A 12,578-nucleotide genomic window follows, 5' to 3' on the forward strand; every position below is an offset into this window, starting at 1 on the left:
CCAGGAGCAACATGTTGGATAGATTTTCATAGAAAATATCGATCAAATTTCACAATAATTGATAGCCAAACCTTCAAAACTCAAAATTCGAAGTTTTTGTAATAATATTTTACAAACAGTGACCCGGAATTTGCAAGAAAAACACTACGAAGATAGGTTTTAATTGCGAACATATAAATTTGTAACCTTCTTCTTAATGGACGAATCTATTCTGAAGCGCTTCATTGATTGAACTATACCAAACGAGAACGTCCATGACAAAGAGCGGCGGTAAACAAAAGGAAAATTCAGTTGACAACGGGACTCGATGCAGTTGAAACGGTTCGCCACCAGACTGCGCTTTACAGGCCCGTCCGAATGTGAGAAAATGGACGAAGAGCTTCGATGTTATGCTTGCGGGGGAAATTTTAAAACTCCCGTTCTCCTTCCTTGTGCACACAACGTATGTCTTATATGTGCCCACGATTTACAAGCTAAATCAAACATACAGGGACAGTTCATTTTTGAGCAGCAGCTAGACTTTTTAGATTTTCCTGACACTGACCGTTTGAGTGCTGCTAGTGACGGAGATAGCGGCGTAAGTTACGCCGGTTATGCCCCTAGTGCCATAAGTTCTGCCTCATCTGGAAGTACCTCGTCTTGTTCTAGTGGAAGAGGTAGTACTAGTGGATCCGGGGGTGTTCTGAAAGGTATCGGAGGAAATTATCCACCTCTGCAAACTGATTCAGTTCGTCTTACTTGTCCTAAGTGTCATCGTACTATTTTCCTTGACGACAGAGGCGTAGAGAGTTTGCCTCGAAATCTTGCATTGGAATCAATTGTTGCTCGTTATGCACAGATAAGAAACAGAATGAAATGTCAACTTTGTGAAAAGGATGCAAAAGACGCCGAAGTTTACTGCGAGCAGTGCGATATCTTCTATTGCCATGCCTGTAAGGAGAGCTGTCATCCTTCTAGAGGACCCCTGGCACAGCACACACTGACAATTCCCAGTAAAGGAAAGTTGGCGACTGGTTCAAAAGCCCCTCCTCGGATCTCAACATGCAGTGAACATAAAGATGAAAATCTTAGCATGTACTGTATCATGTGCAAAGTGCCTGTGTGTTATTTGTGCCAGAATGAAGGGAAACATATGAACCACGAGATGAATGCCTTGGGAGCTATGTCCAAAGTACAGAAGGTATGCTTTCTAGGCTTAGGGAGTTAGGCCTACAATAGTCTACAAAAAGTACAATAGCACTACCTGTGCTAGTCAATCAAGCTTGGTCCTTGCATGTCAGTATTTTATCAGGCATAACCCTATAATTGCTACTAGTATGAATAGCCCCTGCCACAAATTAGGCATAATGCAAGTTACAGTAAATTTATTGTACACTAAGAACTAGGTTAGGCCTATTGCCACTTACACTGGGAGGCAGGATTTCAAACTAGGCTATACCTAGTTTATTTAACTGTTAAAGTTACACCCTACAACTTATAATTACAAGTATGCTACAATATATGCTAAATAGTTACAGACTCAGTTTGAACAATATTCATCATGGACATGACCAACCATTTCAAACGCCAAGAATCCTAGATGTGAAAGTCGAACAAGTGTTTGTCAGGATAAGGGCTCTACAGGTACCCTGGGAGGTTGGAGAAGGAGTGAATTAAAAGGAGGACCAGAGTCAGACCAGTTCCCTGTGGTGTTGAAATTGTCGCCTGTGGCAACAATACAACTGGCCAACATGAATTCATGTCATTGCTGTGAAAGTAACAGAGTCCATTACCCCTGATGTGGGGGGGGGGGGGTGAATTAGAGATATATTTAATCTGACTCAGTCATGAGTTCAATTTAAGCTATTATTGGCAAGGCCTGCCTTCTTCCCTTTTTCAGGATTGAATGATTTTAGAAAATCAAGTACAGTACATGGTTCTTGGAATGATGTGTCTATAGATGCTACAGTAGGGCACTATTTATTTCCTTCAGATTGTAACAAAACATATGCATCCAACTCCTTAAAAGGCCCTAAAGAATCTGAAAAATTTCAAGTTTACTGTACATACCTGTTTGGTCTCCCATTCATACAGACAGCTTGAACTTTAGCTATAATTGTTTACAACTACAAACATAAACTTCACTCATGCATGACTCACAGATAAAGATCATTGAATAATGTCATAGCCCATTATTGACATGAAAAGTATCATTTTGCACTTAGTAATGATGAATAATAAAATAAAACTTCTAGTTACCTTAAAGTAGTATTGGCAAATGTTGGATTTTTATCCAAGATAATTAATACAAGTTTGTGTCTGGAAGAGGTGCTTGTCAGATTGCATTTAGCCAGGGGAGAGTTATTATGAGTGAACTCCCCCTCCCCCCCTTTCTTCAACCTCACACAAGTTATCACACTGGTATTTAAGCATTTGCCTCTGAATTTATTTATATTACTTATTAGCACAACATGCATGTAGGGCTAAATATAGACCTAATTTATAGTATGGTATACCTCAGAACTGCAGAATGTACCATTTAATGTCTAAGTTTTAAATTTAATGCTTACAATTGGGATTCACGCATCAATGACCCCAGGACAGTACCCCTTCCTTTGAAAAATTCTTGATCTGCATCTGGTCTCTCCCATAAACATTCAGGCCCCTACCTTAGAACTCAGTCTGGGAAATCTATCATTTGACTCCCCCCCCCCACGCCACCATTGAAAGCCTTCGCACTCCACTGTGTAACATTCCGCCCACACTGTACACACTGTGATCTGCTGAAGTGCAGTCACTGATCATAGTCAGATGGATACATGTCAGATAATGAACTATTAGGAGATATTTATTCATGACCAACTGAACTTGATGAATACAGTACTTAGGTAGGTTATTACAATTTCACTTTGGATGATTAAGACACTTTTCTATTAATCAGTTCTAAGCGCATAACATCCTCTCTACAAAATGGATTAGTATAAACATCATTTGAACTGGATACTCCAGTAACTTCAACATGGTCCAGGTAGTGATTTTTTGTCAGTTTCTCTGAGGGAGAATGAACACAAGTTTGCATGGAAGTTTTCAAACCATATTTGCATGCAACTGATGAAGCAAGTGTCCTTCATGAAATCTCCTGTCTTTCTCCAAGATATCTGATTTTGTGAAATACAAGTGACAACCGAGTGATATGCAACAGAAAACAGACAAGACATATATAGCAAAGGAAACGTTGACTACGATGGATTCAAGTGGATTATTGAGGGTACCATTTCAGAATATGCCACCATTTTAATATATACTGTGGTAAAGCAGAGATCATGCTGTAATTCATTGACTGCAGCTCAGAAAGTGTCAGGGAAGGGACATTTTGAAAAGAATTTGTCAAAAATACTATCACACAAATAAAACGAAATATAGAAGCCAAACAAGGTTGTATACATAAAATTCACTAAAAAAAAGGTTTCACTCTGGTGTCACAATGTGCCCTATCTTTTTTTTTTACAGCGCACTTTTATAATAATACTTTTCCAATGATCTTAGCTGTTTCAACTAATGTAATATCCAATTTGAGTTAATGTTGCCTTGCATTGATTCATAATCATACACATGTGGTTGTTGGCAGATCAACAAAAGGTACTGCATACTGTAGGCTCAAATTTAGATTTACTAAGTTACTTTAGTTGTACATGTGTGATGTTAGGCTAGACTTATTTCCACTTCAAGATATCAAATCAGGTGCTTAGTAATAAGCTGTTATCAGGCTGTGTTATGTTTCTTCTGGCAGCAAAACCAAGATTTATGCAGATACCATATTTTCAATTCTGGAAACCTTGACAGGTCTAATGGAAAACTTAAGTTACACAGCAAAATAGAAATTCATAAATGCCAAAATTAGGATGGTTACATATTTTGGTCAAACTTTTTACAAAGGGATTATCAAGATTATAGATCATATTGAAAGTTTTATTGATTCCTCTACACTGTAGGGATAAATAACATCTTTTGAGGTACTGTAGGGCTAAAGGTTGAATATGCTAAATTGTAAATAAATTGTTAATAACAGTTAAACACATTCTAGTCTGAAATATTGTACCATGCATGGATCTGATATGAAGTGGTAGAACAGTGCACTAAACAGTACAGTAGCTCAGCTTATATACTCAGGTACTTGAGGTCAAGACATGACATCACCAGAGAGCTGCTGTTAGAGTTAGTAGCTCCCTGACATCACCACCCTCTGTAATCTACCATCTATACCCACTGTCATATAATGTACACATTTAACTTGTCACCTGTAAGTCAGTGGTAATGATGGGCTGACATGCCAGTGTACCCTTACAATGTGTAAACAAAGGACTTAACATTTGTTATTCATGAACTGTCTAAGTAGCTAAAGATTTATGAGTCGATGATAGTTTGATTATTCCTAAAGGATCAGTTTCAGAGAGGCCCATGTGCAGGTAGGTCTGATTCCTGTTTATTTACAGTGTCATGAAATGTGGCTGTGGAGTCAGTCAGTCACCAGTGGTGTCACCAGCTAGCTCCATGAGTGTTTTAAGCGCCTAGGACGATTTAATATTGACTTTGACATACCAATGCATATTTAGACTTCTGGAAGAACAAGTATGTTTTCTGGCAGTTAGATGAACATCAACCGGAGAGTACTATGAAGCCTGCAGTGCTCAGTCGAAATCATATTTTATGTATGCTGCATTGTGCCGAGTTTTTCGCAGACTTAGTACATGCGGATTGATTTACTGTAAGATCAAACAAGTGTTTATACTCCAGCAATCACTGCTTGTATTAAAAAAAATATAACTTTAGAGTAGTTAATTACAGTTCCGGTAGTGGCTACTTACAAGGGCCCCTGCATGGGATGGGGGGGGGCTGGGAGGAGGAGAGTACAGGAGGAGACAGTTAAAGCCACTGCTTAATTACAACATTTTACATGCAGCAAATTGATTTCAAAATTGTTCAGGTCGATCAAGTTTGTCAGAATTTATACAGCAACCAAGTTGTTGTGTCAGCCACCCTTCCTCCATTTCTTAAGTACAGCACAATTTTTATGTGAGGAATTTTTCTTAGAATGATAACAAAAATCTGTTAAAGTATCTGTAATGTTTTACTAGATAAAAGCTTCTAAGTCTAGACTGTGTGTTAATCTTATTTAAAATTTGAAACCTCATCTTGCAGTATTCATTTAGGATGCCGACCAACTTTCAGCCACACAACGTAGGCCTATAAATACGAAACTACGCAGCACATGATACTACAGAAATTTGATGCGCACTCAGGGTATCTCTTTTTAAACTGTTATTTTTGACACATTATCTTCTTCCCATCCTGCGGGTAAAGTTTATGCTCCGTAGCCATCGGACTTGAGGCTAGTCGATGAATCACTCCGAAGCTGCAAGCCCAGATTACCAAACCGGCAGCTAGCTTCTAGAAATATCGGCTGCACGCCTGGTTCGTGTTTGGCCGCCGATACGGCAGCCTATACTCGGGAGGAATTTTCAGAGATGAGTCATAGTCTTCGTCTAGATGACTGTATTGATCAGTAGCAGCGACCCTAATGCGAAGACTATAAGACCTGATTGAATGCAAAAGGAAGTATCAAACGGAGCCTGCTGTCTCCTGATTAATTATTCATTCCATGGTTTCCTTTATTCTGCTCTGTGAAGAAGTTTACACCACGTATCGTGGCACGAGATTTGTAAGAGAGTGCTCCGAGAGAAATTACAGAGCTTCAAGTCTTTTACAACTCTCATGTTTATTGTTGAAGCAAGCTTTTAGTAGTTGTCAGGGTTACATGCATTAATTTCACATTTTTGGCACCAAGTTTCTTACTAACCCCTCTCCATTATGCATGCAAATTGCATTATTACAGAGACTGGTACGGTAGGTAGGTATTCTTGAGCTGAAATTGGCAGTCGAACCTATACACTCGCTCATTTGAGATATATATTGGCATAAAAAGCTTCATTTAGTGAGTAAGTCTCTTTAGTCTTTATATCTTTCATCTGTGCTCAGTTAGCCTGCACTAATGAAGACTTAATTCAGAAGGAAGATGAATCAGAATTTTCTTTAAAGTAAATGTTGATTCCATCACTTGTGGAGGCTTTCATTGGTTGTGTTGGTTCAGTTTTAGTGTGTAAACTAAGTTGTTTACATAGTTCATGTGTATCTTTCTTTGAAAATAGACTTGATAATTACCAGAGAGAACAATTTTAGACATGTATCAAAGGATTTTGCATAAAAAATTGTTTTTATACCAAAGGAAGAATTAAGAGGATGTAGAAAATATTGGAAGAAATTTGTTATTGGCCAGCAATGAACTTTTGATTCCTTGCATATAGGCAAAAGGCATCTACACGATGGATATGGCACATGTATGTGTGTAGTTTTAATGGTATGTTCCCTTTTTGAAAGTAATGTATTACTTAGTGTCTGTCAGTTGAAGTTTCACTCAATTAGGAAAAGTGTTGAAATGATCAAAACTTTGTAATAGGAGAGGCAGACTTTAGGTTACAAGAGCCCTAATGGGATACATATCAAAGTTGGAACATTTGATTAAATTAAATGTGTCTAAAAAAATAAACAAAAGCTGACATATCATGTAGTAGATTTAGATCTACTAAATTCTACAAACTAAAAAAACACTTTAATATTTGACCACATAACATTATATAAGGCAAAATAAAGATAAGAAAAGGTGTGACTTATAGCAAAATAGTAAAATGAGGAACAAAAAGAATGACCAAATTTTGAAGAAGTTCCCATAAAAATCCCTGATAAGGAACGGGGAACCTTAGACAATTCAATACAGTCCTGCAGTACTAGTCCATGACATAATTTATGATACATAATGCGAGGAATCTAATTGATCATTAACAGTCTTGCATCGGAATTAATGTAAAGAGTTTATGAGTAAAGGCCTATGATTCTAACTGGTACTTTACAACACACATCAATTTCTGCGTACATATGCTTTTGAGAGCAGCCCGATAAAGGTTGTTGACAATGAGCAGTAAATACAGATACAGGACTTAATTGTGCGATTCTGTGACAGTTGTTTTGGTGGACTCATCATGTTTTCCATTCTTAATGTCAAGAAAATCCTTCTGCCTACTGTTTCCTCAGATGGCAAACAGTGCAGCTATTGATATTTACAGTAGCCAGTAAATGTGCCTGACTTTTTGAGTCCTGGAATATACACAACGTTGCTAAAAAAGTGTGGATGGCACACATGGCATGGTACGCAGTCGAGTGGTGCATGACACTTCAGTGTGTGCAGTATGATGGTGGGTCTGTGTCCGTATACCCAGTCAATGTACAATAGTTTTGACATGATACAGCTTGTTTTCCTCCTAACAGTAAAAAGTTTGTTTTTATTTATTTATTTTGTGATCACAGAGAAGATGGTCTTCTTGCACAATTGCCCGGAAGGATATTAACAAGAAATGTTTGTCTTTTCGAAAATCAGGACAGACCTCTCCCTGGGAAATCTTTTTCCTGTCCAAAGAGCTCAAAATATTTAACTCTCTCAACATATCTGGAGACTTTGATGGTTTCTGTTGAAATGGATTATTTTGCTGAAAGCTAAACTGATACACATCTTAATGTATTACACTAGCTGGTTACAAGACAAAAACAACCATAGAAAGTAGTAAAGTACTATAGTCAAGAATCAGATTAGAAAATGCCTTTTGGAAAGCAAACATGTATATAGTGGAGTTTTGTGGTACAGTACGTCGGTGTTTCAAGAAGAAAAGATAAATACATGAATAATGGTCACACAGTTTGGCAATATCTCTGTCGAAGACCTTTTCAGTTTGAATAATTTCATTACTCTCCAACAATTGGTCGCTATGACTCATGACTGTATCGATGTATATCTTGTCAGACTTTACCTGTATTGAATGCCAGAAATAGATGATGACATAATTATTCTTGACTCTTATTGGCTGCTTCTCTTGTCTGCTCTTTAAATGTCCTCTACAGTAGCATGAAGATCCAGGTCAGGACCCAGATAACAATGTCAGCAGCCACTTTCTCTACTCAACTTCTAAAGGTACAAATATTAAAATGAGAATATAGACTTTTCTTTTTTCCCATATTTTCTTGGGCTCCCTCCATCTTTTCCACCAATCAACCTGGGTGTGAGGCTATAATACCCTGACCGCCCTCTCTAATGGCCTGAGCATGTACCGTTGGGGTAGTGCACACGTGGGAACAAAATCAGAGTATTGATCCTTAAATTATAACAATTCTGCTTTTTTTGTTTCCCCGAAAGGGATAACTATATGGAGTCACTCTTACCAACCTGTGGCTGAGCAGGTCTTTGTTTCATATTATATTGTGACACAGATATAAAAAAAAAATGTGAAATTGTGAAAGAAAAAATATGAAATTTTCTTCTCATAGACAGTTATTTTAGGTTATGACATTTCTCTGAATGTTCAGTCAACTCATCATTCACTTATCAGATTATTTGTTTGATATTGAATGTTCATTTAAAAACTATTTGAGTTGTAAATTATTTTAGAGATATATATTGACAAGAGAGAGGTTTCTAAAGAAACATGCAATTTTGTTTTTGTTATTTTTTCCCACATGTGGGAAAAAATTTGTTTAGAAGAAGATGCCTTCATTAGATAATAAGCGACTTAAAGCGAGTGTACATTGGAATATTCAGTGTTGAAAAAACATTATAACAATGCAAGTTGATACCCAACCTTAAACTAACCACAATTGCATCTTCTATTTAGATACTGTATCTACTGCCAAAATGAACTGTCAGCATACGTAGGACAATAAGTTGTGGACATACAGTAACATAAAGAATTATTAACTGTCTTCCAGTGTGCTAAAAGTACTATGACAACATTTCCTTGTTTGAAAGTATAGGCTTGTCAGTTGGGTAAATTTCTATACCCGTACTGTATATCATATGATCCCGAAGCTCTGGTGCCGGGTTGTACCGCCACGTGCAAAGGGGTGGTTGCCAAAAGGCTTCCTGTTTTCAAAGTTCTGGTAATCTTGGAAACAGGTAGTTTCTTGAATGGATCCAAAATCAGTGCCAATTGAAAGCCAATTTGGAATAGAATGGACTTAATGTACAAAGAAAACATATAGACAGGCAATGGAGAATGTTTGTACAGGGTGCCAAAGATAAAGGCCTTCTAGATCTATCGGTTTCTGCCCTCGGGCTACATCTTCCATCCAGATTATTGATTGAGGTAGATCAGAGAGGTGGGATTCTGTGAATGATGGCCAGTGGTACTGCTGCTGTGTGGTGTCGAACCGTATTGATGCATTGGAGTGCTGTTGTATTGAGGCTATTGACTGCTATTGTTAGTATCCATTGAAAAAAACACGCTCCATGCATCAATAATTTCACCCCCAGTGATGCCTCATGGCCATCTGTCATTCCAGTTACATCCTTTCTGTTGACTTTGTGCATCTTTCAAAAATTGCAGAAGGCAGCATTGGATGCAATATTACAATATATATAGATAGATATAAATATACATACAGATAGAAGGAATTTGACGAACTTCGTCCAACTGAGTGTGTACTTGTGTAATTTATATAATGTATTTTCACACGGTATGAACAAACATATTGACTCAAGCCAGTGTGAAACTGCATTTGAATATTCAGTCTGCTGTTAAATTATTTAATAATCTCTTTTTCCTGTGGGAAATTCGTAGTTCACATAAGCCAGAATTGAATCCTATGAGACGAAACAAGAAACCGGGATGACATAGAATGCAGAAGCATGATAGCCATCTGAGAGAGAAAGAAATACAGAATCTGTCCATGTTTGGACCGGAATCATTTGACTAAATACCTCTGTCGTGGCCTCATATTTTAGTGCGCATGATAAAACTGCCAGAAGCTGGCCAGGTACTTATAAATGTGGTCGAATTTACATTCAGCGCCGGCTGGAGAATACTTTCGTTAGAATCGATCGCCGCAGTTCATGTAAAGTGTCACGTCAACCAAGAGGATCAAGACAGGGCAAATTAATGAAGGTCAAAGTTTGATGTTTAGACTTGATATTTTAATGTGGGGTGGGGTGGGTGGGGGAGAATTAATGTGAGATGTTACAAAGGTTTAGACTCACATACAGTACTTCTGTATGAAAATTCACTAGAATTTAATGGGCCTACCGAAAAATGATAAAATAGTGATCAATTACAAATAGCCTACTTCACTGTTCTTTATTAGACCACTGCATGCATCCCATATTATGTAGATCTCTATGGTAGAGAACAATATGTACACACTATGTTAGGGTACAATGGAAATGTTACATGTTCACTTAATAACTACTTAATGTCAGCAATGGTTATTTTGGAATATCATGAATTGCTCAGATCGTATAATAAAAAATAATAAAAGAATAAAATATAAAATATAGTGAATAAATTAAAGAAAACAATTTAACATGGTAGTCAGGATGCCTAGTCTCAGCGTACGTAAAAATTCAAACGCTAACCATGTTCGTTGATATGTGTCTATTTATGAGTCGATGAACACTGCTTTCTTTATCTATGGTGAACTGTCTGTCATTGTCCAGTATTATAATATGACAACATAGCAATAACAAAGATAATTCAGCAACAATTCTGCAGATTTACAAAATTTTCTTATGAATTTTATCAAAATTATTGAATATATATAACTTCCTCGTTGATAATATTATGTAGAGCTTTTCTGTGTCACTTTTCTTTTCAAAAATTGATTTCTGCTTTAAAAATCATCGATGATTTTACCCTCTTTGTTCTGTTCAGCATATATGACCCACTAAAGTAGTCACCCTGACTACATAAAGAAATCATTATAATGAATGATGAGATGCTCAAAACAAGTGGAAAACAATAACTTGTACACTTTTGTCCAGGTTTGAGTTTATTAAAATTGCATGTTTTGAGTACAGCAAGCATATTATTTTGTAGGTAGAGATTGCATGCAAACAGTACATTATTTGGTACAGTGCAATCTTACCTTAGAACCAAACTATAGTCAACTTCACTGTATTCTTGTTTAATAAAGTGGGTGCCTGTTGTATGTGAAGCTGTAAGCTTACAGTATGTCACTGTTGTTGTAGGTAAGAGTGCATGCAAACAGTACTGTACAATATTGTGGTACATTACGTTTGTACATTACAATCTTACTTTAGAACCAAACTACAGTAGTCAACTTCACTGTATCCTTGATTTATGGAGGAGGTGCCTGTTGTTCCATATGTGAGAAACTGCAGGCTTATGTCACTGTTGTAATTTATAGGTAAGATTGCATGCAAACAGCACTGTACAATATTTTGGTATATTTATCTACGTACAGTGCAATCTTACTTTAGAACATGAAAACGGTAAACCCACACTGCTTTGATGTACAGTATGTTGAATCTATGTATATATTGTTTACCGTGCCAAACCTAAAGTGTGTTAAATTTCTTCCTCAAAACGGACGTGAGAAGACATATATTTTTAAAGTCGGCCACGTTTAGTCTCACGTTTCACTGTAGACATTTTATTGACATGAACCTCTGGAACCTCTTAGTGTGCCAGTGGCCATTTTGTCACAGTTTGTCCCAATTTGTCTCAGTCGCTTCACATCCCTTTTGCTTTGAAAAGTTTTTTTTTCCCAATTTTTATTTTACCGCTAGGATTTTTCAGTTGGCAGTTTACTTGTTATTCCCACAGGTTGCATGCCGTCTTGCGTTTCTCAGCCATTTTTTCTGTTTTTTTTTTGCTCGGAGCCATTACCCTGTCATCTCTCCACGGCCTTCAGCCCCCCCCCACTGCTTCTGCGGCTGTGACTCATTTCTGCTGAACTAACGAACCATGTAAATTTGAAAGGCAGCCTAGTCATTTGTCAGTAGAAATTAGTATGGATTATTTATTAGGAAGATAACCTGCCTCGACGTAAAATAGAATACTAATTTGTAGAGATGTCCTATTGAAGTGCCAAATGTCGCTAGTTGCGGTACACATTATTTCATTCGTGGTATGGGGGATGGGGTAACTCGGCAAATTCATTGTATCTTGAGGGATAATTAATTCCCTTCCCCCAACAATGTGTAATTAATTTGCTGAGAGGGTAATTTCATTCACAAATTAAACTGTCTGGGAAATGCATAGTATGTAACAAGTGACAGTCCGTATAATCATTTAATATTCGAGATCATGCCATGTTTAATACTCACACATGTATGTATAGAAAATAACGTCATCATTACCACACAGTCTCTGAGTATTTGTAATGTTTCCCTGTTGTGATCGCGCATTTGTAATGCTCATTCGTTGTACATATTTACATATAATTATAATATATTCGCTAGATATTGGCTACATACTGTAGCTACAACATGATTCCACCTCTGTTATTGGTCACTATGTGTATGAATCCGACTGACTCAGTAAGCATCCCAAACATTGAAAGTTGACTTCTGATGACCTTAATGTGACCCGGACTAAACAGTAGTCCAGCTTACAAATACACATGCAGTGTAGTAGTAGTTAATATATATTCCTGAAAAAGTAAGCTGCCTTCCAATAATTATGTTGAATAGATGGTTTCGG

The 12,578-nt window shown here is 37.2% G+C and overlaps 1 protein-coding gene across 2 annotated transcripts in view; it reads left to right on the forward strand.

Annotated features, from left to right (window-relative positions):
- The first annotated feature begins 211 nt into the window (after window positions 1-211).
- LOC139971755 (E3 ubiquitin-protein ligase TRIM9-like) overlaps window positions 212-12,578 on the forward strand; it is an 86,919-nt gene continuing 74,552 nt past the window's right edge. The window contains exon 1 of one of the 2 annotated variants that reach the window (XM_071978481.1): window positions 212-1,180. In XM_071978481.1, coding sequence (XP_071834582.1) covers window positions 308-1,180 — 873 coding nt within the window. In that variant the 5' untranslated portion in view covers window positions 212-307. The remainder of the gene's footprint in view (window positions 1,181-12,578) is intronic. The other variant, XM_071978483.1, reaches the window with a different exon arrangement.

The sequence above is a fragment of the Apostichopus japonicus genome, chromosome 8, assembly GCF_037975245.1.
Source record: "Apostichopus japonicus isolate 1M-3 chromosome 8, ASM3797524v1, whole genome shotgun sequence".
NCBI classification, from domain to species: domain Eukaryota; kingdom Metazoa; phylum Echinodermata; class Holothuroidea; order Aspidochirotida; family Stichopodidae; genus Apostichopus; species Apostichopus japonicus.